General features: G+C 38.1%; 3 protein-coding genes across 5 annotated transcripts; 1 reads left to right on the top strand and 2 right to left on the bottom strand.

The window, feature by feature from the left end:
• Positions 1–218: 218 nt before the first annotated feature.
• Positions 219–7,334, top strand: LOC113674964 (monocarboxylate transporter 10). Of its 3 annotated transcripts, XM_027191461.2 has the most exons (7): positions 219–511; positions 1,609–1,922; positions 3,113–3,343; positions 3,519–3,853; positions 4,347–4,490; positions 4,673–4,898; positions 6,351–7,334. In XM_027191461.2, exons 2-7 carry the CDS (start codon positions 1,697–1,699, stop codon positions 6,713–6,715), a joined length of 1,527 nt encoding a protein of 508 aa, XP_027047262.2. In that variant the 5' UTR covers positions 219–511; positions 1,609–1,696; the 3' UTR covers positions 6,716–7,334. The 3 variants fall into 3 exon arrangements, with proteins under 3 accessions (XP_027047262.2, XP_089040714.1, XP_089040713.1); XM_089184588.1 differs by lacking the exon at positions 4,347–4,490 and having other exon boundaries at positions 242–511; XM_089184587.1 differs by lacking the exon at positions 219–511 and having other exon boundaries at positions 1,473–1,922.
• Positions 7,325–15,877, bottom strand: LOC113674965 (gelsolin-like protein 2). The gene is made up of 15 exons (XM_027191462.2): positions 15,692–15,877; positions 15,497–15,586; positions 14,665–14,754; positions 14,281–14,376; positions 13,737–13,834; positions 13,006–13,105; positions 12,633–12,731; positions 12,282–12,347; positions 12,144–12,177; positions 11,551–11,588; positions 10,790–10,824; positions 10,202–10,290; positions 8,686–8,777; positions 8,069–8,201; positions 7,325–7,696 (listed from the first exon to the last, which is right to left on the bottom strand). The coding sequence occupies exons 1-15, from the start codon at positions 15,770–15,772 to the stop codon at positions 7,665–7,667; spliced, it is 1,173 nt and encodes a 390-aa protein (XP_027047263.2). The 5' UTR covers positions 15,773–15,877; the 3' UTR covers positions 7,325–7,664.
• Positions 15,878–17,171: 1,294 nt separating this feature from the next.
• Positions 17,172–24,526, bottom strand: LOC113674950 (gelsolin-like protein 2). Its single transcript, XM_027191442.2, has 15 exons — positions 24,353–24,526; positions 24,162–24,230; positions 23,193–23,279; positions 22,677–22,769; positions 22,087–22,181; positions 21,449–21,527; positions 20,661–20,753; positions 20,395–20,463; positions 19,978–20,017; positions 19,478–19,560; positions 19,294–19,352; positions 18,936–19,009; positions 18,241–18,350; positions 17,832–17,939; positions 17,172–17,401 (listed from the first exon to the last, which is right to left on the bottom strand). The coding sequence occupies exons 1-14, from the start codon at positions 24,449–24,451 to the stop codon at positions 17,832–17,834; spliced, it is 1,158 nt and encodes a 385-aa protein (XP_027047243.2). The 5' UTR covers positions 24,452–24,526; the 3' UTR covers positions 17,172–17,401.
• Positions 24,527–24,802: the final 276 nt, after the last annotated feature.

Genomic DNA, 24,802 nt, shown 5'->3' with positions numbered 1-24,802 from the left:
AAAACGAAGTTTTCCACAAAGACATATACATCAGGTGATACATGTCTATCAAAATTGGGGATGAAAGATGTTTGACACTGTTCCGTCTTTTCCCAGAAATCAGTCATTTTAGACCCACATGAGCAAACTGCAGTTCCCGGACTGAATATATTTTCCACATGCTTGATATTGAATACTTGTTATCAGTCCAAAGAACACGCTATTTCACGTGAAGTTCATTTGTTCTTGATGGATTCAAAGCGTGTCGCCATTGTATTGTAATTTCTCGTGACAGGGACATTTGCTAGGAATAAAAAAAAACTTCGATTGCATCATTGAATTTTTAAGATAAACAAATGACAAATTGGTTAATCTCATAGTGGTTTCAAGTGGTTTCAGATTCGACTTTTTTCGCTAAATGGTCAAGGTCGCAAAGATCTTAAGTGCAACATCGAAAGTTTGCTGTAGTTGGAAGCTTATCCAGTCTTATTCCTGACGTAACAGGAGTTTCTAAGAAGTTACGAAGCGCCGGGTGAGTGAAATTCTGGCTTTGTAGGTTTTTCTTTCAACGATTGTCATATTCACTTGACGGTATCATTCTTGAGTGCGGTCTGAAAGTTTGTCCGCCATGCAGCTCGTCGGTTTACTCTTGCGTTTGAGTTTACATGTTCGCCGCAGTCCTGCCAAAACCAACCCTACGACGTGTTTGCTTAAAGAGCCTCGGGATTAAGATTAAGTGTTATCCACATAAATTATAAGTAGCATTATTAGCTTTGTGTTGATAAAAGGTTAATATTTACGGAGAAAAACCTCTCCCGTTGCATGTTTCGCACCTAAACTTGTTCTTTATAACGGGTAGTATATTTCGTTCGACTGTCAGAGATTCCACTGATACAAAAGCTGGTCAACATAACGAAATCAGTCGGCCTTCAGTTGCAAGGCCAGCTTAACCAAAAAATGATTTCATATTTACTAACTTAATGGTTGCCTTTGTCCCCTTATTTTGGCTTTCACGGTCCCCATGACCCTGATATGAAAAAGCAATGAAAAGCACCGAAGCCTTGACCTTGGCTACAACGAAAATTGGAGGGAAATTTACCGTGCGTGACTGAATCGCTGCATTGTTGATCAGTTGTTAATTCTGTAGTTTACACAAACTGTAATTCGAGTTCTTAGTCAGTGAAGAACTGCTGTTCATTTGCCAAAACTAACTTTTAAATTTTGACTTAATTTGAATTCTTAGCTTATTCTTCCGTAGTCCTTCAGTGCCTTACAAGCTATAAGCAACTCATCACTTACGTAACAAGGGTGATCGTGCCTCATCATGCTTTGAGTTAAACGAATGGACTTTCTTATTTAAGAAAATATTTTTATGTTCAGTGTATTCTTTTAACACGCGTACGATTAATTTTTGTATTCCAATGGGTCTATGGTATATCAGGTGAGCCCTTCCCACACCCCTCTATATACCATATACGGCGGTGATTTCCTTTGCTATATATAAACTGACACCAAACAATAAACAATGATATCAAAATTCGTGCAACATAATCCAACAAAATTATTCAATCTTTCTTCAACCCACTTACGCGTTTCATGATTATTTCCCTATTTCGTTTTCATTTTTAGGCCTTCATTTGGAGCTCAAATATCAAGAGTTTCCTGCAGTCGGTGACAGTGACATTTAACTACAAGAACTAACAGGGAAGCTTATAAAATGTGTGATAAATTGAAGCACAAGATCGTTGAAAGCGGAGCAAAACCAGATAAAGTCACGACAGTCGGACTTCATGTAGACGAAGATTGTCCTGATGGCGGGTACGGTTGGATCATTTGTATGGCTGCTGCCATCATTCAGTTCATTATCCTGGGTATTCATAACAACTTTGGAATTCTCTACACCTCTTTGATAAGCGATCTTCATTTTAAACCTTCAGATGCAGGTAAAAATTTCAATTTTCAAAGATTTACAGGGGAACTGACTGATTAGTTGTTCAAAAATTTTGTCGGGTAATCCGGGTTATGATTGCACGCAAAACAAAAATTATTCTGCGCCTTCGAGACGAAGGGCTCTCTTCTCTTTTATATATTATTTTCAATACTATATTTGCGTCGTACGCGAATGAACTTGTTCATCAAGGGAAAGTCTGTCTGTACGGGGCGCCAAGAGCGAATGAATTATTAAGCCGTTTTTATTTACATCTATCGAAAGAGTCAACTCGAAGATTTTTCTATCATAGTTAGAAAAATGTTGTCGTTTAGGAAAGGAAATAAATTGAAGTAGAAAAGGGGTTGCACACTTTTTTTTCTACATGGCGATCCGTTATTTGAGACCTCTAGTGAATATAAATTTTCTACTTACGTAACATATTAATAAGTTACTTGTATCGTCGGGAAAACCCTATGCCCAGTAGAGATAAACGCTCAGGTGGCGTGATCAATGTATATTCCACATTCGCTACCTCTGCCTTCTTCTTAGGCCTCTCAGGGTATGCAAGGCAATATTTGTTATCTACCATAGATTCTTAAGTGGCTTTACTTCATTTCAATTTATCGGTGAACTGCAATTTGCAAGAAAAACAAAGGTCGCAACAACTCGTGATTTCTTTAAGGTCTCAAAGTCGGTAAATCTGGTTAGTGCTTTTTTGCAGTCACGACTGAAAGGATATGCTTGAATTTCGGTGATTGACCTGACTTGTTAATTACCATATTCGCCATATCCAATTGAATTTTAACGGGAAAGAGTATAGAGCAATGTTTAATTTTGAAAATTCTTCGGTCCAGACTTGGATGAAGAGGCCGGTCATGCGCGATCCAACGTCATTGATCAGTTTTCTTGTGAAAGTTTACTCGACTCGAATGTTCTGTGTTAGGGCCAAGTTGCTGAGTCACTACAGTCATGTGCCATGTTTTGGTTTGATCTGACTAGCATAACCCCACAATTATTTTCAAAACTGTGCGCCAATTTAGACAAATGAAGTGAAACAATCATTTTTGCCGTCGTTCGTGAAGATTGGCTGCGTGTATTGGAAGAACTTAAGCATGAAGCAACGAATAATAAAAGGTTTAAGTGCGCAGTCTGTGCGGATTAAAGAGTCACCGCGCTAATAACACTTCACTCCCTACTCTTTAGCTTGGGTTGGTTCCATTGCGTTTGGGATGAACTTCCTCTGTGGTCCAATCACCAGCAGCTTATGTCAGAGATACGGCATTCGTTTGGTGGCGGCGGCTGGAGGTTTAATTGCTTCCCTGGGCCTCTTCCTAACGTCATTCACTAACAGCCTCTACGTCATTTACCTCACTTACAGTTTCCTTTGGGGCTTTGGCTCCAGTCTAAACTATGCTCCAACTATGCTTGTATTGGGTAAGTAAGAGATCTGTGGCTCAAATGAAAGTTTTTACATGAGAAAGCCAACAACAGGCACTGCATCGCTGCATTCTCTTTTCACAACTGTTTACTTTCATAAGAGGCCATGAAATCGAAAGGTTGGAGATAAGATAGTCTGAAAGCTTTCTTCATTTTCTATTTACTTCTCCAGGTCAATATTTCAAAAGGTATCTTCCATTAGCAAACGGAATAGTTACAGCTGGAAGTGGTGTCGGCACCTTAGCAATGGGACCATTGTTTCATGTCATTCTCTCATCAATGGGCTGGAAAAAAATGCTCAGGATTTTCTCTTGTTTAGGAATTGTCATGTTCATATGCGCTCTGCTTTACCGTCCCCTCCCTGCTAAGTATAAACGTGCTCAAAAACAGCCTGAAAAGAAGACAAAGTTGTTTGACTTTTCTGTGTGGAAAATGAAGTCATTTGTGTTCTGGGTGATCTCCATGTCTCTCTTGTTTATTGGCTATTTTGTTCCGTTTATTCATTTGGTAAGTTCGGCAATTTTTATTATAATAAAATCTTATAGTTGAATCTATTTCAACAGCAATTCAGATGATGCAAAGGTCTTTACTTGCGTAGGGGTTTCATTGTTTCACTGAAGTGAAACCTTAAGAGACTTCGAGATTCTGAAGCTGATGAAAGAACCTTTTTGTCGTGCTCTTGATTTGTTGCTCGTGCTAACTTTCATCATTTATTTTGAATAACGCTGAATTACAGTGGTTTAGGTTAAGCGATAAAAGGGAACTCGGTAACCGCATATTGACTCAAATAACATGAATGATCATTTCCTTAGAAGGTCAAATACAAATTTAAATCATACAACAGTGTGACAAACAAAAACAGAAAGCTTAAACCGATCGGACTATTTTGCTTAAAACAGCAATTGTATGTGTAAGTTTTGCAGTGAGAAGAATTCCATTCAGTTTACTTGGGCTAAATACTTTGACACTTAAACAAACATTCTACGTTTCTTTCTTTAAGCCCAATCACGCAAAAAATCTTGGAGTGCCTGGTTATCAGTCATCTCTTCTGGTCGGTTATTTGTCTGTCGCCTCTACCGTATCACGGGTTCTATTTGGTCTTATTCTTAATCATCCCAGAGTGAACCGCTTTTACGTGTTACAGGTATTACTTGCACATCTCTCTTTTATTTTAATTTTCAGCAGCACACTTTCGATTAATTTGGACGGTATCCAGGGTACTGGATCGAGCCCATGAACTCGACGCTAGCTCGAGTTCCTGAGTTCAACTCTGGCTAGTTGATACCAAATTTAAACATCTGAATGAAATATTTTATTCTCTTTTAGCTCTGTTTCCTCATGATGTCAGTGACCACCACTTTATGTCCCCTTGCACGAGATTATACTGGTCTCATTCTCTATGCAGTAGGATTTGGAGCATTTGATGGTTGCTTCGTTCTGTTGATTGCTATCACTACAAGTGATATAGTTGGAGCTGGAAAACTCCCTGAAGCTTTAGGAGGCTTATATGGGGTTATCGCCATTCCAATGATATGTGGTTCGCCGCTTGCAGGTTTGTAGATGTTACTAATAGGGGAGGGGGGGATGGATAACAGGAACACTTATGTGGCATTTATGCCGGTTTGTCACTAATAGGGGAGAGGGGGTGGATTATAGGAACACATACGTGGCATTTATGTGGGTTTGTTACTAATAGGGGAGGGGGGATGGATTATAGGAACACATACGTGGCATTTATGTGGGTTTGTTACTAATAGGGGAGGGGGGATGGATTATAGTAACACATATGTGACATTTATGTGGGTTTGTTACTAATAGGGGAGGGGGTATGGATTATAGGAACACATATATGGCATTAATGTGGGTTTGTTACTAATAGGGGAGGGGGGACGGATTATAGGAACACATGTGGAATTTATGTGGGTTTGTTACTAATAAGGGAGGGGGGGATGGATTATAGAAACACATATGTGACATTTATGTGGGCTTGTTACTAATAGGGGAGGGGGGGATGGATTATAGAAACACATATGTGGCATTTATGTGGGCTTGTTACTAATAGGGGAGGGGGGGATGGATTATAGGAACACATATGTGGCATTTATGTGGGTTTGTTACTAATAGGGGAGGGGGGGACGGATTATAGGAACACATATGTGGCATTTATGTGGGCTTGTTACTAATAGGGGAGGGGGATGGATTATAGGAACACATATGTGGCATTTATGTGGGTTTGTTACTAATAGGGGAGGGGGGAAGGATTATAGGAACACATATGTGGCATTTATGTGGGCTTGTTACTAATAGGGGAGGGGGATGGATTATAGGAACACATATGTGGCATTTATGTGGGTTTGTTACTAATAGGGGAGGGAGGGATGGATTATAGGAACACATATGTGGAATTAATGTGGGCTTGTTACTAATAGGGGAGGGGGGGATGGATTATCGGAACACATATGTGGAATTTATGTGGGCTTGTTACTAATAGGGGAGGGGGGGATGGATTATCGGAACACATATGTGGAATTAATGTGGGCTTGTTACTAATAGGGGAGGGGGGATGGATTATAAGAACACGTATGTGGAATTAATGTGGGCTTGTTACTAATAGGGGAGGGGGGTGGATTATAGGAACACGTATGTGGAATTTATGTGGGCTTGTTACTAATAGGGGAGGGGGGATGGATTATAGGAACACATATGTGGCATTTATGTGGGTGCGGTGGAATGTCCTAAAGAAACTTGAAGTGTTATTGGGTTCCATTTCAGCCAAGTTTCGGAATTTTCTTCTGCAAAATCTCTTGCACCATCATTTCTCACTATTTGCAAAATATTTGCATTAGTTTCGATCTTTCTTTTTTCTTTGAAACTTTCCTTTCCACGGTTACTCTAATGGACTACTCTAATGGACTACTCTAATGGGCAGCGAACCCGACATGTTAGAACTTTTTGGGAAGTTACTTTTTGAATCTTACAATTTTTTTGTTCGTTTCTTTCCAAGGGTTAATTTTCCAAGTAACTGGCTCATATCAGAATGCTTTCTTCGTTGCTGGTGGAGCAATAGCGTTAGGTACTTGTACCTTGTCTCTAATCCCACTCTTTATGACGCGGGACGTACATGAAGAGATACCTACTGTTCGTGTCGAGCTTTGTGCAGATCATTTAGATAAAGAAGACAAAAGTCAAGACATTCTGGACGTAGTTTATCACTCTTCGGGAAAACAAAGGAACTCTGGTTTTCTTTACGACACGAGTAATTTTGCACTCAGGCGCTCTTTGTCGTGCTTGGCTCTTAGCAGGATCGGGGAATCCGTCTGTGGAACACAGTGTATATTGGAAATGCTTGAAAGAGAGTCCAATGTATAACGAACAATGTATTCGTCTTTTGATTCAACATTCAGTCACCATCAACCTCAGGAGTAATTAAGTATCGATCGGGAACGCGTGCGCTGAATCTACAACGCCATTTTTACAATTCGTTGATTCGCAAAATGTAAGGGGAATTCTCAAGATTTTAACATGCATATAGGAGCTACGTAAATGTTTATATTTCATGTTGAAAAAGTTACTTATTACACCCTAGTAGGGTAAAAAGAAAAAATAATTTACAAACAAACGTAATACATGCATTACAACTGGTTTGAAACTTTTGATCTGACGTTTAGTATTTAACACAACACAACTTTAAAACAGTGGTCACACGTGTGCAAAAAGATTTAATTACTGGCTTTAAAGTGATCTGCGGGTAACAGGGAAACCGGTACTTCGATTTTGTAGATGAAATCTGTAGGATGATCGTTCGTCGATCGGTGAAATAACTTGCTGACCACTTGGCCGAGGGGAATTGGGTTCAAGGGGCGGCGAGTCTTTCCAATTCGGGACGAATTTGAGCATATCGTTAAGAAGATTAGGTGGGTGTTTAGCGTTGAAACTTTATAACTTTCTGATTAGCCAGAGAAAATAAAAGACAGCCACTAAGAGTAAAGAAGCATTCATTTCCATGATTCAACGGCAAACAGACTTAAAAATTTTTCTTGGCAACATTCTATAAGCTCTTTGTTTTCCGGCAAGTCCCTCCCTGGACAACTGGAATCTACAAAAAAGCAATGGTTCCCTCAAAAAGGGAACTGTAGCTATAAGGGCTAATCTAAGCCACTGAAGCATAATAAAAACAGTTTCCTGGTGCTATCCTAAACTTTCTCTCTATCTAAGACTTGCGCTTTGAAGTGTCATTATCCCCATAAACGTGATAATTAAACCAAATTGTTACGAAAAATTATCGTAACTGGTTGACCTCCTCAATAGAAAGTGCATCCTACAAATGATGATTACGTCTGCCAACTGCTCCTGCAAAGAATTTTAATCGGATATCATTGGTAAGTGAAGGAGTTAGTGCACGGCTTTCACAGGCTCAGTAACACACAGGCTCATTACTTAGGTTCATTGCTTAAAGCTGTTTCAAGTCATTTTCCCGAATTCCACCAGATTTTAGTTTTGGCCTTCTGCATTGCATAGAAATGATTTAATGGTCTAACAAACTTTACAAACTAGTATCATGATAACAGGTAATTTGATTCTTGCTCGCTTTTGGTTTTTACCAACTATGATAATATAAGAGCGCAAAAAATTTACCCCTCAGCGAGTATTAGCCTTCCAACACTAAAAGTTTCCTCCCGTACTAGTTTATGTCGTGTTAATAAAGGATGCTTGATTATTTACCTCTTTTTTCTCGCTTTTCGGCAGTATTTTGTTTAGTGATGATCCTTTTCCACAGTGCAGGGTATTTGCCGTCCTTTTCTCGCATACACGAAACTCCACAACATGGTTCCTGGCCTTGTTCTTTCAGATAGTTCTGTACAAAAGAAATTAAATAAAGAGATGGCATCTTATACATAAGTCCATCACCTTACTTTTATGTCACTCCCGATATCAGAAAACTTACAATGAACTAGAGATAGCTCATTGCGTCTGGGTGCAAATTCAACTCATGGAGGCAACCACCACGTGTAGATATTATTCATTTCCCGCGAAACATCCAAGAAAAACGGTGCTTCGAATATGTCTAAATTCTGGAGACCAGATACTTTGCGTCAGTAACCGTCAGGACCCAACCGCAAGGTACAACTATCTCGCATAAGACATTTCACCGCGGAGTGAGGAAAAAGTCCTGTTCAATAGCCAGTACAAGAACTATTTTAAAAGGGATTTAAGACAAAATTCGACCAATCACATTTAGGCTCATGGAAAGCTACTGTTGCTTGTTGTCAGCAATGCATGGCAAGTTTCCTTTAGCTCATTTTATTCATGTATTCGTCCCTTCATAATTACTAACTTACTTGTGCATAAGAAAGAGCATTTTGTTTTTCGCGAGAACTGGCATTTTTCCCAATCCACACAAACAAACGATCAGGTGCCTCAAGCAGAAATACTGTGAATGAAAACATAACAGTTTGTAATTAACAAGGGTATTAAGTAGAGGCGAATGAGCTACTCTAACGACATGCAAAATTTTTAAATGAATACATTTCAAATACAATTCATATTTTAACTTATAAGCTTCTCCATAACCTGGACAAAGGCCAGTTCACAGGAATGGTATTTTTAGATCTGTTTAAAGCATTTGACACTATAGATCATGGCATTATGCTGCATAAATTGCTTTCCCTCGGTTTTTCTGATTGTTCGGTCGTATAGTTAAAAACTTATCTGTCAAACCGGACTCAAAGTATTTGTGTTAATAGGGTTCTTTCTGAACCCCAGTGAAACTCAACTTCATGCGGATGACACTCTGCTTTTCTTTAATGGTAGTTCCATCAGAGAAATCGAGTCTTACCTTTCTGCTGATCTAAGAAACATCATAAGCTGGCTAGATAGTAACTATCTGTTTCTTAACTACTCTAAAACAAAAGCAATACTTGTGGGAAAACATCAAAGGCTCTTGAGAGTTGCTATTTTTTAGCGTTTCAGCTTTTGACAAGACCTTTAAAATAGGGTCTACCAGTTCAAGTATCTCAGTGTCATGCTCGATCCAGGCCTCTCTTGGAGTGATCACATCGACCATATTGCCTCCAAAATATCTGCCAGGCTGGGCATGCTGCGGAAAGCCTGCAAAGTCATTCCTCGAGAGGCCTGTATCACACACTATGACTCCATGATACTTCCACTGTTCGACTAAAGCTGTGTAGTCTGGGATGGCTGCAGAAAAACAAATCGGGACCACTGGACAGATTGCAACTGGGAGCACCTCGTATCATCGAAGGGCGTAAAGGAGAAAATACAGGCAGTACTTTTAGCTGGCCTTCCTTAGAAAATCGCAGGAAATATCACACTTGCCTGCAACTTTTTAAGTGCCTACACGGTCTCGTTTTCGCCTATCTTTTGAACAAAACTGGTTTTTCCCGCCGATATCATGCCTACAATACCAGATATAGAGACCTTTTGCGATTACCCCTGCATGGCATAACATCTAAATGTCAAGGTTCCTTTCGCTACAAAGGTGCAAAGGCAAGAAATACTCTAACTAGTAAACTGCGAAACAACTTCTCTACCTAATTTTGAGAAACTTATCAAACATCATTATTGATGTAATATTCTTTGTAATGCAACGTATATTGTATATCTTATGTGTAAATTATCTGTGTTGTAGGCTCCCTTTGTATTTTATATTTCTAAAAAAATTTTGTTCTATGTCTTAAGCAGGCCCCCATTCAAACCAGCTTGAAGCTGAACTGGGCCAGCCCGCATAAATATCGCTGATAAATAAATAAATAAATAAATAAATAAATATAAATATATAAAGATATATAAATAAATAAACCACTGCTTTTATGAGCTTAAAAGAAAACAACAAACCATCATCGCTGTCCAGTAAATCTTCACTGATATTTTCGACTCCCTCAGCCACAACTCGAAACTCTGCTTTACTTTTATCGGTGAGGACTCTGAAAAAGGCCAAGGTCGTTACAATTTAGCAAGATATACTTCAAATATTTTGTATGTGCCAAGCACCTTTCTAAATGTGCACCGGGCCTGATATTAAACATTGAATGCTTTACAAGGTTACAGAGAGTCAGTTAACGATGCAAAGCGGCTGGCACCCTCGGCCAATAATCGTGTTTGAATAAGTAAGTTAACGTTTCCTCTGGATTTTGTGAATTCTTCTTCCATCTTTTATTTACTGCGTTTTATCCAAAAGGGGATTATTTGAGTTATATCGCGAACGCTACTTTGTAACCTATAAAGGCATATGTTCATCATCCTTTTGGATTAACTATATTATTGAATGGTGCAAATTATGCAGCTTTCTTCTGCAAATAAAATTGTGCTTTTATTTGCTGCCTGAAGCTAAAATCATTGGTCTAATAAGCATCTACCACTGATTTTCAACATCCTAAATGTTGATTTTTGAGCCGTAGAATAAAAAGTTATTAATAGTGTAACCTGATCAACTTCACCACAAAATCGGCTGGAGCATTCTGTAGAAAAAAAAAAGAAAAATTAGATTCAGTGATGTAATGAACTTTCCAAACGTTGCTGTTAAATTTTAGATTCATGTAGCTTGGTAAGAGGTTCAGAATCAGTAAAATAACTTATTTAAAAAGCTTGTCTTACAAAATTTACTTTCGTTCTGTGAAAGGGAAATAAATCCTGTGAATAATAAAAAAATTAACAGAGTTTTTGTTAATTATAGGATGGATCCTTAATTTACTTCAACTAGTCACTGACTGTCTTCTATTTGATATGATTGATTGTCAAAGCTCCAAAGCAAGGCAGACAATGCACAAAGGCCAAAACTGTTACATTCGTCCTCACAGAAAAAGAAGTGAATGAAGTGAAATAAAGTGAAGCACATTACTGATTAGTAGCTATGGACAGCTTAGTTCCAAACTTTTAAGTGTTTTTTTCGCATAGCATAGCCTTAAAATCAAGTCTGAAGGATGTGTTTCCATCATGAAAATATAACCCTCTTGAGTTATTAATTGTAGAAGAAGCCTGTGCTCAGGCAGGCGTGCTTTTGAAGGGAAATGAAATACTGACCCTAAACATGAAACTAAATCGTGAGAGCTTGTACTCAGAATGGAGATAAAAAAGCATTATCATCATAATTAGTGACAAAACAAATCATTGTTAGTGATAATAAGTTCCTGTTAGAGAGTAAAAAACTCTTAAAAATAGTCGGCGAAAAAACAATTGTTTGGTACCTTGTAAACTTCAGTGCCAAAAAGCTCGTTCAGACTCTCTGAAAGAAAGAAAATTATTTTTGCTGGTCAAAAATGAGTGAGACATTACTGACTTCTTTCGTTAACACAACACTAGTGGTTGAGACCGATAGGCAAAAAAATAGTGGCAATTTTACTAATACAACACTTAAGCTAAGTTTTGTATAGCAGACGTTATGCTTGAGCTTTTAGACATCAACTAGCAACTTGCTTTTAAATGCATTTTGGCTGACTTTGGTAACCTCAAAGGCCAATAAAAATGGAGAAGTGTCAAACACGACTAGGTTTGCCTCTGATTAGTAAAGAAGGTGGCCACATTTTTTCGGTCAATTAAAATAAACCAATGTGACACAGAGCCAATTCCAGCAATCATAGATTACTTTCCACTTTAACTGAAAATTTCCTTTGATATTATGATTAATCATCTTCCTTTAGGAAATTAACGTGGGTTTTAGCTTAGAGAAAGTGCTGTTTATAAAAATATTTGTTTTGATAGCATTCTTCCTTTAAGGAGAATAGACATGAGAAGGTAACCGTGTACTTGGGGCGTGAAAGTTGAAAAAGATGAAACTTACCATAAACTTGTAGCTTAGCTCTTGGATGCTCATGCTAAGGAAGGGAAAAGAATAATCAGGAATCACTTTAATCCTTTGAAATCAAATGACAATCCGTGATTGAATGGTCAACTTGTTTTTTAATCTTTTCGGTCATACCTTTTGAACAGACATCCACTCATTGAATGGGCAAATGGAATCAATTTTGGCATTTTTGCCCTTGACCTGTGAAAAAATTGACAAAAGAACAAATAGGAGATTCAAGTACAAGGCGTGCTGCTATAATTCCACTTGAGGGCTAAAATAGTATAACTATTTATGTGTCTGCAGAGTTCTTTTCAGCCACATGGAATTGTGACGAAAAGCCTGAATTCTCATCAATTGTTATTATGAAATAGAACACTTTGTATTCATGAAATTTAAATAATTTTGAGGAAAGTGCTAACTATTTACAGTGGTTCCCTTGTGGAGAAAAGGACATATTTTTATTTAAGATATCAGTAAGATTACCTGATACATTTTGTCTTCTGAGAAGATTACCACATACCCATCATCACAACACAGATTCTTTTGAGTGTATGGCATATCCACCGCGTGATACTCCATCTTCTAATGTTTTCACACAAAAAAAGAACACGGTGTCATTTCAGATCGGTAATAGACATAGAATATTCCTGCATGTTGGAAAGATTATATTGTAACCCGGTGGGAGGTTTTGATAAGGAATCACCCTCTTCTATATAACTGAGACACCAATTGATTGATTTTCACCGAGGAACGCAAATTAAAAGTTTAAGGGAAAAAAAACTGGTTCAGTTTACTTGAAAACAGGAGACGAAACATTGAAAAGCTTGATGACTTCAATTAGCAGAAGTTTTCTTACCCCTTCCTTGTTTGGTATTTTCTTAAAATGTTTCAAAAGGTTCCTCGTGAAAGGTAGTCTTTCTTCGCTTGGCACTACATGGTTAAATCCGGAATCAATTCTGTAAAAGAATAATCACAAATTTCAACGTTCTCCTATGATATCCCGATCACTAATAACTGAAAGATTATCTGAAATGTCAGCACTCAGAGCTTCTTGTCATTCGTGACCGGAGCCAAATCAGTTTGCGCGGCACAAAACTCGCGCCGTTTCGGTCACATGACCATAAAGTGCAGAACTTACGCAATAAGTTCGATTTGCGTATAAATTTACAGATAGATTGTGCGTCGGACTCTTTCATCTCCATACCAGTCAAAGTGCTGGAAAAGTTGAATAATATTTTGTCTTTTTTTCTTTTCTCACTTAAGTTCGTTTCCATTGTAACTGTGTTTGTATTTTTTCATTGTTTTACATGTAGCATTGAATGACGAGTCTTTATTTTCATTTTCATTTTAATTTCACGGTTTACGTTTTTTTGCAGTTACGACTTGCAACTATAACGTGGTTCTTTAAATTGATGTAATAGCAGTTTGATAGGACCTAGAAATATACCAAATTTCCACACTGTCATCAGCGTAATATTATAATGATAACTTTCAATTCTCTGTGTATCTAAGATATCTCTTTCCCTTCAAAGTTTGGCTCGGGCTTCAACAGGATATGGAGTTGTTGATATTGCTTTATCCACTTACCCGCCCTCCTCAATGGTGATTTTTCCACCAAAATAACCAAGAAATTCTTCTGACTCTTTTCCACCAACTTCACGATGCTGAATAGCTTTGTCATCCAGCTAAAGAAAAAATAGATCAAAGGTGAATATTTTTTGTGCTCGTGATAAAAGCTAACTTAATTAATTGAGCGCCCCGTTTTTGCTTGTCTCAAATATATTGGAGGCCATCTTAACGCACGCCCCTCACCAAAACTCAGTAGGAACTCTCATACAGACTCTCTATCTTCACTTTTCCGTCAGTAGCCAGACACTTTTAGGGTTCAGATGTTTCTTTTGCGATTAAGTTTCCGTAAAACGACATCTGTATGGAAATCTCATCGGCAACCTCATCATTTTCGAGCAATTAAAACAAGCCACGGTAAACTGGTTGGAATGCCAAAGTTTTGTTTCTGTTTTTGGTGCTATGCTTTTTTTTTGGCCGTTATACACGCTCGTTTGCCTTAAAGAGCACTATTTAGCTGAGATATCTCTTGACGAAAGCTTTTAATCAGTAGTAATTATCTTACATATGTGTCCAGCTCTAAAGTTTTGTAAGCTGCAGCCCCATATTCATCTTGGGTGGAGGAACCGCCAATCCAGAAATGAACATCGAAGTCTAACTCCTAAAGAAAGGGAAATATTAAACTGGTAAAAAAGTTGCAAAGTGTATAAACCATAAGTTGCGCGCAAGTTTACACTTTTTAAAAAACCCACACAATTCATAAAACGAAGAAAGGTCTGAAAGATAATTGTTGACCAACGGTTTCTCTCCTTTATAGTGATTTTCATTTATCATATTTTGTAACTTATGTAACAGCGACCAAAATTCATTGTTGTAATATGTTGATAAGACCTTGTATTAACACTCCGAAAGCGAGCTGGTTACTTCTAGATAAGATAAGTTAACGCACATTTGAGTCTGGATCCTTTTCACTGTGAAGAATTATGTAAGAATCACCGTCGAAAAATTTTCCATATTCTGACTTTGGCCAGTCTTTGACCTGCGCATTAAGAAAAAAACAGAATAGGTAAGGCTAGAGAAATAAAATTAACCCTGCGACATCCCTGTTCAAATTCTTCTTACTGGTCTGCCGTACGTTTATCAAAAATAGCCGTTTTTGAAAATATGTTAACGATCAGGGTAAGTGTTCTTTGGTGATCAGTTCAACCAAATCAGAAGTTCAACCGGTCTCTGTAACATGTTGCAATGATCAGATGAAGCAACATTTCGTCCCTTACTGCAGACTTGTCAAGCATGCTTTCTTGTTTTATTCATCAAAATTTCATTTTTTAAGAGTCTTGGAAAATTTAGTTTTCAAGACGGCGACAGTAAAGAGAGGTGATTTATTCTAACAAGAAATCCCCACCAAATATGGTAATTTGTTTTTTTTGACTTTTGAAAGAAAAAACACTTGTTTGCGATGGCTTCAAAGAAAGACGCCACAGGAAGTCTCTCTGCTCGTAGGAGACTTTTATATTTTTCCTTTTATGGTGCAAATCAGAGAAATGTTGAGAAACTTCTAAAAATACTTGAATAGTTTCTAAATTTTGATTCAGTGGAATAAAAAGAAAATAAAAGATTTATCTTGCTCTTAAGAAATTGGTGATGATTTTCGCTCGCTATTACATTTTTAACGTAGTTAGAATTGAATCACGTTTGAGTAATCACGAGATCTTGACTGAAACTGCAATTGAGGCAAGCTGCCATAATACGAGTGCAAATTGTAGAAAAATTATTGTCACCTTAAACTTTTCAATCCTCCAGATTTTTGTACCTTCGAAATTTTCACATCCTGTCCACGCTGGCTCTTTCATGGCGGCAGATTTTTTTAACTACATAAAAACAAGAATCATCGTTATAGATGTTATTTGTGATATACTGAGGATTTCTCGCATTTCAAACTTTAATAACTTTTTTGCTCTTGTAAGAGAACTCACCTTTTTCTCTTCGTCGCTACCAAACATGGCAAGGTTAGAATCTTTCCAGTCATATTGCTTTGGTTTCACCAAGCCACTCATGATTGTTTGACTGCAAAACCTTTGCAACGCGATCAATGAAGGAAGTTTTCCACGGCGGCAGATAGTTAATGGCTGCACCTAGCTTATAAACTTCTCAATATGCATAAGATATGCTAGTCACCTGACGGATCATCTCACCACCAGCTGTAATCTGGGCTGTGATTGGCCTTGCGGTGTATTTGTACCGTAACCTTGGTTAAACGCTATTGTTTTTTATCTTTGACTTTTTTGTTTATTTAACCATATATGTTTTGAATATTTTATTTCAGCACCTGGTTTCTGGGATTCGTAGAGTTGCCCCTCATGGCGGAAGGTTCTAGATCCCGCATGAAACCGATTGAGGCCAGTCAACGTAACAAAACTTTAGGAGAAAGTCGAGAACCCTGATAATCTGGGTGGCAGTCTTTACACGAAAAGCTCGCGGAATTTCGAGTGGACAAGGTTAAAGTAATATTTCCACTTACTCAACTGTTTTAAATGAACTAAATGCGATTCATACACCTTAAAATAGATTCACATTCGAGTTTGTGGGTATTTTCTATTTTATGAACGCAATTCATAACAGTTGTAATTGTGGTATACCGAATGGTGATGGGTGAAAATCAAGCATCTTATTTTTGATTTTTCATCTTTCCCAAGAAATATGTATCATAAACGTGTGTCAGTAGTAAGGGACAGAGGAAAAATCGGAATCTCCCGGGAGCATTCGAGCTTCACCGAGCCAGTTTTGTTATCGCACTCGGAAACGGGTCCAATTTTATTACATACTTATGCCGTTTGGTGTTGGGGGCATGTTCATCGGTCTGGAAAGCCAAAATTTTCTCCAATAGATTGCCGAATTCTCCCCCTTGCTCAGATATGTAAAGTTTAGAACATACTTTGACGAACTCCCCTAACTTCTGAGACTGAGCCTCACTCCCCAACACGCCCGCCATTTTGTTGAAACAACCAAAAACTTGCTAAATGCAGAGCATTTCTCAAGTAACGTGGCCGAAAAAACCAAACAGAACGAAAAGAAGTATTTCCCGCTGATTTCCCAAAAGGCGTTCACGGCGAGAAACTTCTACAAGAAGTCTGAAGTCCCTTGAAATGGCAAAATACGGGAACATGTCTTGTGACTAAGCCTGTGTCGAGTAACTTTTGGTCTCGAAAAAATTTTTAGGGCACAGTTTTATGATGTATTGCTATGGACAAGCTTTAACCAGCATCCATTTGCCTGAGAGTCATTTTGACTAGTTCAGCCTCTACTTGCCCGCAGGACGTAGAGAGGTTATAATCCACCAGCTCGATGGTAAAATCTTTTAGCGTCGAGCAATCGGACTTGACAGCTGTCTACAAATCATGGAATAGTAGCTTTTTTATACGTCTAAAAGCGGGGCTCTAAAAATGAAAAAGTCTCTTTAGGTTTAATGCTTTTATTGTTCTCAACTTCTAGACAAAACTTCTCATTGGTCTGTAAACCTGCATTATTAAAACAAAGCAGTTTGCCTTTTACTATGATATTGAAATTCAAGGAGTTCCTAGAATTGCATTGCATAAGTGGAAGAAACAATGGATTTTTCTTTATTTGGAATCTAAACTAATCTTGTGAATAATCTTCGAGGACTTGCTTTGATACGACGGTTGAATCTGGAAAAAATGATGATTCAATCAGAAATAATGTTAGCTCGTTTGCATTTACGGAATATGCCGCCCTTTTTTTATTTAACACGAATTCTTCAAATCAGTTTTACACGTCACGTCACGTCGTCAGGTGAGGTTATTAAACAATCACGAACGTAATTGTAGGAGAGTGCATCTGGTGAGTATGACCATAGAAAGCTTTACATCTTGGGACTAGCACTTAAAACGGTATCATCTAAAAACCTCTTTCGTAATAAAGTAAGGTTTCTCGTAGACTGAGATAAGTTGCGCATGTCTAATACTTCGATGGAAGGAAATGAGTTAACAATCTCTCCTCATGCAAACAGTGTATCAGATCGCTAACAGATACCCCAGAGTGTGATTGTGCACTGATGCCACCTTTCTTGTGTCAGTGCAAGTCAAAGTTATTGCTTACCTATGAGCTTATTGCGCCATTCAATTGAGTGGACAGTTGTCCTTCCTTGACCACAGTGACGGCAATAGTGGGATGCTGGTCCACATCTGGGCACTGCTTAAGGTAGTGCTGTTAATGAATCAAAATGTTTCACTTGAGTTCCTAACATTGCTGACCTTTTCACTTTTCTTTTACCTTTCATAAAATTATCATTTCAGCCCAACGAAGATTTCATAATCAAGTAAAACCCTCTCTAATGTCCCCCCGTTGCATTACGTGAACGTGCGGTTTCGTAGCTCAGTTGATAGTAGCACCCAACTATTACCTGGGAGGCAGGAATTGAATTCCGTGGAAGCCTGAATTTTTAAGGCTTCTTTTCTGAAATTGCTGAAAATTGCAGCTCACCTGCGAGCATCATTCCTTTACTTACATGTGCATACATCAAGCCACTGTTCTTGTCGCCTGCCCAGTCTTCTCCAACTCGAACGAACAAATGGTCTTCTGCATCCATTTTTCCGAAACGCACATCAACAAGGGTCACTGTAGAAATATTAATAATAAATCCGCATCAAAAAGGAATGAGATCACATTCCTAAAGGATGCTGCACCATCATGAGGGCGACTTTACGAGGGGCGGCACAGCAAGAGGATTACGTGATATTTTTCTGGTTACATCAATCGTTCAGGATAAAAGTAGACATCACATCGGGCAAGTTAAGGCTGTAGGGCTGGCCCCAAGAGAAAGCTTGAGTACGTGACGTGGAGATATGACTGGTTTTATTAATGCATATCAATGGTTGAAAAAGTACGATCGAGTTTTCCCTTAAACAAACCGTTGGGCGTTGGGATGCAGTCCAATAAAATAAAGGATTATAACTTGAATTTATGAAACAGGATCGAAAACCACCACGATACATGTATCAGATTAGAAACATTGAATACTATGCAAGAGAAGGCAGGTTGCAGCCACAGACAATAAGTAGTGGACAATATGAAGTTTTCCCTAGGGCAGGAAATCCAAAAATTTCTTCTGAGTTTTGAACTATGGTATCTCTTTACAAAGTGCAAATGAACTGTCATATAGGATGTCGCCTCCGATCTGTTGTTATCATAATAATCTCAGACCTTCTTCAGATTTCATCCTTCGGCTGCACAGATCTGCTCCTTCAGCAACTTTCTTGAATTCCAGTCGAGGAGTCCTGGGTGATATGGTTGGCAAATATTAAGATTTCTCACTGTTTCCCCTATGTGTTTAATCATTCATCCATTCATTCGTTCATTCACTGAATGAACGAATTAATGGCAATCTTTGATCCAAAAATTCAGTCATTTATATATTGATGATTGATTAAATTAAGTTTCATTCCTCCCTAAATTCAATAGTTACATTGCCTCTTTAGTGAGGTGACACACACAGTTCTGACCATAGATGCTGGATTATGGTTTAGTCTCTCGTGATAAAAATTATTCCTGAAACACTTACAAACTGACGGTAAACATCATTTTTTTCTTCTGAAGTTGTCCAACAGTTAGTGCAATAGACTGTAAGAATAATGAAGTTATCAAAGGTGATTAATTAACTCACATAAATTAGAAGGCTGATGGCTCTATAAAGTCATTGAATGCCATATAACAAAATTAAACTGTTAAATTCGATTCCAGCTTACCTCTTGTCTGGATGGTTTTCGCTTTTTAGCCTGATATGGGAAAAGATCGTACAAAGCATGGTTCTTTGTCTTCTCGCTTTCATCTAATGAGAAAAATAAAATATGAATCGTTCTTCAATGATCGAGAGACGCATGAAAAGAAAGTTGTGGAATGTTGAGAAGGATTGAGACTTTTCAGTTCAAGTCACATTTTAGGGAATCATGAATTACGTTCGAGTTGCACTCTTAACTTGATGTTCTCAGGCACATACCAGTGTTTTTGTTGTATTTAAAAAACAACGTTAGAGGAAATAACTCTCTAGTCATCAAACAATAAGATTTCGGTTTCCATTTTGAAGATCAGGTTGGGAACCTTTAATTGGGCGTTATAGGCCATAAACTTGCGTCAACTAATTAGATTGACCAGGGCATTCTGGCATTCGCACACGTGTCATCAACATTCAACAGAGCTGTAAGTAGTACTACATATATGATACAACCAGAACAGAGCAACAACTCACCAACAATGACCACAGTGAATCCTGATGTTCCACGCTCAGCCTTCAATGAGAGAATCAATTGAAGTTAGACCCAGAGGCTCAAACTTAAAACTCTATACTCGTCATAGCAGGCAGCGAGCACAAGCTTTGTTTACTCTAGCTTGACCTTGAAAGTATAGATCATGGAGTTCAACATGAAAGACTACAATGCATGAAGCTCAAACAAGAATCTTTCATCAGAAAAGTTTACGTTTCACTGAAGTTAAGAGCCACGTCTTGAAAGCTGAGGAGGAAGGAAATATTTTTAACGTTGTGCGAGCCTATTTCCCTCTCCTATACCGTGAGAGCTTGCCTGTTTTCCTACCGCAAAGGAGCATGCTAAGCGAGCTATTACACGGTTTAATTTGTTGTGAAACAGACAGAACTTGAGTTGTTTACCTGAAGCTGTTTGGCGTATTCAGTAGCTTTCTCAGCCTTCTTTCTATCTTTGTTAAACATACCATTCCACTGAAAACCAAGGAAATGATATAATAATTCTGTGTACTTTTTTAAATATAATTTTTGCTGATAGCAATAATGGGAATAAAGAAAACCAAAATTTTCAGACAAGAAAAAAAAATGTTTTCATGCAAATCCATCATAAATAACTTCTTGTGCCAGCGAAGGTATTTAGTACAATGCTTACCCATGCGAGGCGTCATTACCTGGTAAATTTTGAGTCCACTGTCAATTATAAACACATCATTCGAGTCCAGTGCTCCCCTCTTCGTTGCCGTCTCTCGAACGCAAATCTTTCCCTATAGGATAGAGGAGAAATCAAATTTTCTTGAGGGTCTGAGGAAAAAAATTTCAATTGAGTTTTAAAAGTATTCCAGGATGATTGTATTGTTTTTTTCCTGCACTACAAATTTTCGCTGTTCTCAGCTGCGAGACTGAAGTCAATCGCGACCACGTGACATGGTTATTTTGGTTTTCGCGCGCGTTAGACATGCACTTGTTTTTAGTTTAATTTCTTATTGGGTGATTATTACCTTTTGATTTCCAATTATTTTTTAATATACCAATGACACGGAAAGAAATCACATAATTTATATTTAAAACGTAAAGCCCTGTCTATATGTCGTGTTAAATCCTGGAATCTTACAGGCGAACACGAGTGCGATAATGGCCTGTGACGCACTATTTCGTGCGTCGATGTTTTCCTTGGCAACATTTTGCCAACATTTTCATAGAATTTAAGGGATAACTTTACCTTGATCTGACCTACATTTCTGAGATGCAAGAAACTGTCGAAAGTTAAAAGCTTTTCGGCCGCCTTTTTATGCTTGCATCAGAATTATTTTAAGGAATAATTTGTCATGAGGTCTTTCCAATTGATTGTCTGATATTAAAGCGCATCAAAATTATTTGCATTCTCCTTCCGTTCGAGTATCAAAAACGACTGAGCTGTAGCTCCCTGATGATAGAATTTGTACTCTCTGTTGAACTTTACCGCAGCATTTGGTCCAGTCAAACGGAGAAGCCGTGTCTTGTATTCAGAGCGGAGGTCACAGTTTGCCATTTGATCAGATCTAGAGAACCAAAATATCAATTTAATCCCTTTGAAAAAGTGATAGGTGGTCTTTTCAAAACAGCCATATCCTGGACAGCACAACCCATGAAGACTTGTATCATGATGCATCACTCGAAAGGGATGCCGGTACATTTGGGGCCTGCGGAAAATATCACTAGTTGAAGCATGGGTAGGGGTTGTCATTGTCGAAATATTTGAAGGGGATGTCGTCTTTTACGGAAGGTGCAAAAGGGTTACCTTGAAATCTTGTACCGTGTAATAACTGTTAATATATACTCTGCGTTTTCTGGCCTGGGAATGATCGCAGAAAGACCGCTAGTGATCAAATCAGTTCTATACTTCATTTCTTTTCTGCAGTACTTTCGCACCGCCCCTGTACGCCTGGTACAGGCGATCTCATCAGGTCCTTGAGGTATTTCCTTTTTTCTTACTTGATGTGGTACTTTGACTTTTCTTTACTACACTCGGCGTAAAAGCGCGCTTAACGGGGTTATATAGCATCGGTGAAGAAAAGCTATCGATAACCAAGTGTTTTGTGAAGGAAGAACACTACTTACTCTCCTTTTAAAACCGTAAAATATTGAAAATAATTAATAAACCGCTTTGATTCAAAGTCTTGAACTTCTCGGTGAACAAGTGCTCTGCCTTCCATCTGTAGATAAAACAGTGAACGACAAAAATCAGCAGAAATAATTATCATAACTGATCATGATAAAGATGATGGCTAAGTTCACACTCGAGCAGCTAATCGACAATACTATAACATCACTGAAACATAAAGTATAACGAAAGAGTTAAGCACAGAGTTTTCTTGTTAATTTTTAATGAAACTTGTCTGGCTGGAATAATTATTGCTGAATTGCAGCTAGAACACCAGCCACGTTTTCAGATCTGGTATTTCCAATTTCACTTTCAATACAACCTACGGCGAAAGAAGTTTCGAAAAATAATAAAACTTCTGAACGTCTTTTTTATGACAATGCAGTTTTCTCGTGCTTGTAAAAATGAACATAAATACAAAACACGTCTCTTTTGTGCCGGGAAAAGTTACTCGAGGATAACCAACAGTTATGAGGCGGAAACTCTCTAGAATTCAAACAATAGCGAGCAAATCAAAAAGAAAGACTTTGAGTTGAAGGGTTCTCACCGCCTCGCCAAACGCAGTAGCATTATACAAAGCCTTTTTGTACAACTCGGACGAGGCTTGCTTACCAATCCAGCAGTGGATATCACAACTAGTCTGCAAAACAAAACAAAAAAAAAAGTCAATTGCTCTTTACTAAAAGCAGTGAACCTTCAGCCGTGACTGCCCATATTTTCTAGTTACATTAATGGTTTGATGGGCGATGGAGAAAGACTTGAGCCAGATATTTTTGAAATCTGAAATTTGAACTTGGCTTTGGTTCTTCATGTCATTTTGACTAATGTTCCCATTTAGGTAAGGAGTTATGTCTTAATACTGTTAAACTTTTCCGTTTCGGACTCTTAAAGGGTCTTTCTTGTGTTAAAATGCGTAAGAAGAACAAAGCGAGATGAACATTTTAAGTTGTTCTACTTCATCATCGAATATTGCTCTCTTGAGTCAGTCAGTTCACTGTCGGGTCACTGATGATGACAAAACTGCTTCATAGCTTTGGTGTAGTATACTTTTCTTTATACTCACTGATGTTTTAAGAGATGTACGATTCAACACTATGTACACTTCTTGGCTGAAGAATTTTCCTTTGGCGGCTAAACTCCATTCTACGATCTGTGACAAGGAAAAAAGATTACTGTAATCAATAAGCAACTACGCCCACTACTGGAACGCAAAACAGAACACACGGGAATCCCGCGGGATTCACGACGCAGAAAAAAGTTTGTTTTCATTTTGGGCGAGATAAGAAAATCTATGACAAATCAAGAAAACCTCGCTTCTTAAGCGAATTTTAGCTGGCAATGAATGTGGGTGATATGAATCTCAGCAAAGAAAAAGTTCTGTAGTTCTTTTGGCCAGTGAGTTAAAAAGTTGAAAGTTGAATGTTGAAACTAAATTCTGTAAAAAGTGAAGCATAGGATTTCACACGGTCTGCATTCACCCCTGCAGATTGTAAAGTTGTTTATATTATTATTACTTAACAAGCGTTGAAATTTTTTCCTTATTTGGAAAAACGCAAGTATCTACATAATGCACTCAGATCAGTTGTTTTAAAACAAAAATATTCTCTAGCATGACTTCTACATCATTAGACAATAAGTTAAATTTTCAGTGCACGAAATCCTACAAAACTCTATATCAACAATCAACATATTCTAAATAGGTTTTTTTTCGTAACGGTCGATCCCCATATGGCAAAAATCGAGATCTTACAGTAATTTTCACGAAACAAATCAGCCCATACAGTCTTACGAAAAAGCTGAAAGGAATTTGGAGAGAAAGACAAGAGGAAAGAACTTATAATGAAAGAAAGCAGGTGTTGCACGGTCGTTGATAAAAATATAAAGCTTTAAAAGTGGTTAAATCCCGCTCTCGAGGGTAGAGTCTGCGTTGTTGTACATACTGGACTCTGCCCATTAATTTGACAAAGTGACCCACTGAATAGTAAACAAACTTTAGATTGCGATATTTTTTGACAGCCTTCAAGCTACTTACACTAGAGTCGGTGATTTTCCAGGCCCGTGGTTTGTCAGTCCCAGGTTCAGCAGAAATTGCTATCCAATCCTTCAATCAGCAAATTATAAAGTGACGTTAGATGAGGTCAATTGCACTCATTATATACAGTTCATCTCAAACTCTCACCAGCGCATTACAAGCAACAAAGTCAAAGAACGGTTTTAAGAGACCTTAACGTCTATATCACGGTCTACATAAATTGGTATCTCTGCTTCTTTCCAGCGGTAATCCGAAAGTCCTTCTATGTAATTGGAATCTAGGTCTGCCATTTTGATGCGACACTGCGAATAAATCGTTGCACTATCCGTCGGCTCGAGGACGCCTCTAAAGGTTCCAGTCCAATGGGTAGATTCCCTTCATTAATGATGTTTAAAGTATTATTTTAATCATGAGCGATACTATTGGTCGTTATTTTAAGACGGGCCTTTATCTTAAATTGTCAAGCAGTAACTATTGTGAAGGATTAATTAAACAATGCTTCTCATTTGTGCCTCGCAAGCACCTTTCATGTATTCACAGCAGGTAGTTCAGTTACTAAACAGAAATACGAATGCTTGTAGAGTTAGTTTGCGGTGTTAGTATGCAGCAGCATTTCAGAAATAAAAGACCCTTTTGGAATC

The sequence above is a fragment of the Pocillopora damicornis genome, chromosome 10, assembly GCF_964200805.1.
Source record: "Pocillopora damicornis chromosome 10, jaPocDami1.2, whole genome shotgun sequence".
NCBI classification, from domain to species: Eukaryota; Metazoa; Cnidaria; class Anthozoa; order Scleractinia; family Pocilloporidae; genus Pocillopora; species Pocillopora damicornis.
The sequence above is the reverse complement of the archived record's forward strand: the minus strand, read 5'-3'. Positions and strand labels throughout refer to the sequence as shown.

What these genes read in the sequence shown, in the direction of transcription:
- LOC113674950 (XM_027191442.2), bottom strand. Translation starts at nt 24,451, where the DNA reads ATGGCAGACCTAGATTCCAATTACATAGAAGGACTTTCGGATTACCGC. An exon ending in ATGATGTTTACCGTCAGTTT is followed by an intron (nt 19,010 to 19,293) that starts GTAAGTGTTTCA and finishes CATATCACCCAG; the next exon opens with GACTCCTCGACTGGAATTCA. An exon ending in GTGGCTTGATGTATGCACAT is followed by an intron (nt 17,940 to 18,240) that starts GTAAGTAAAGGA and finishes ATTCATTAACAG; the next exon opens with CACTACCTTAAGCAGTGCCC.
- LOC113674965 (XM_027191462.2), bottom strand. Translation starts at nt 15,772, where the DNA reads ATGAGTGGCTTGGTGAAACCAAAGCAATATGACTGGAAAGATTCTAAC. An exon ending in TTGGCACTGAAGTTTACAAG is followed by an intron (nt 10,825 to 11,550) that starts GTACCAAACAAT and finishes TTTTTTCTACAG; the next exon opens with AATGCTCCAGCCGATTTTGT. An exon ending in TTTGTGGTGAAGTTGATCAG is followed by an intron (nt 10,291 to 10,789) that starts GTTACACTATTA and finishes GGCCTTTTTCAG; the next exon opens with AGTCCTCACCGATAAAAGTA.
- LOC113674964 (XM_027191461.2), top strand. Translation starts at nt 1,697, where the DNA reads ATGTGTGATAAATTGAAGCACAAGATCGTTGAAAGCGGAGCAAAACCA. An exon ending in TCCAACTATGCTTGTATTGG is followed by an intron (nt 3,344 to 3,518) that starts GTAAGTAAGAGA and finishes TTACTTCTCCAG; the next exon opens with GTCAATATTTCAAAAGGTAT. An exon ending in ATGTGGTTCGCCGCTTGCAG is followed by an intron (nt 4,899 to 6,350) that starts GTTTGTAGATGT and finishes TTTCTTTCCAAG; the next exon opens with GGTTAATTTTCCAAGTAACT.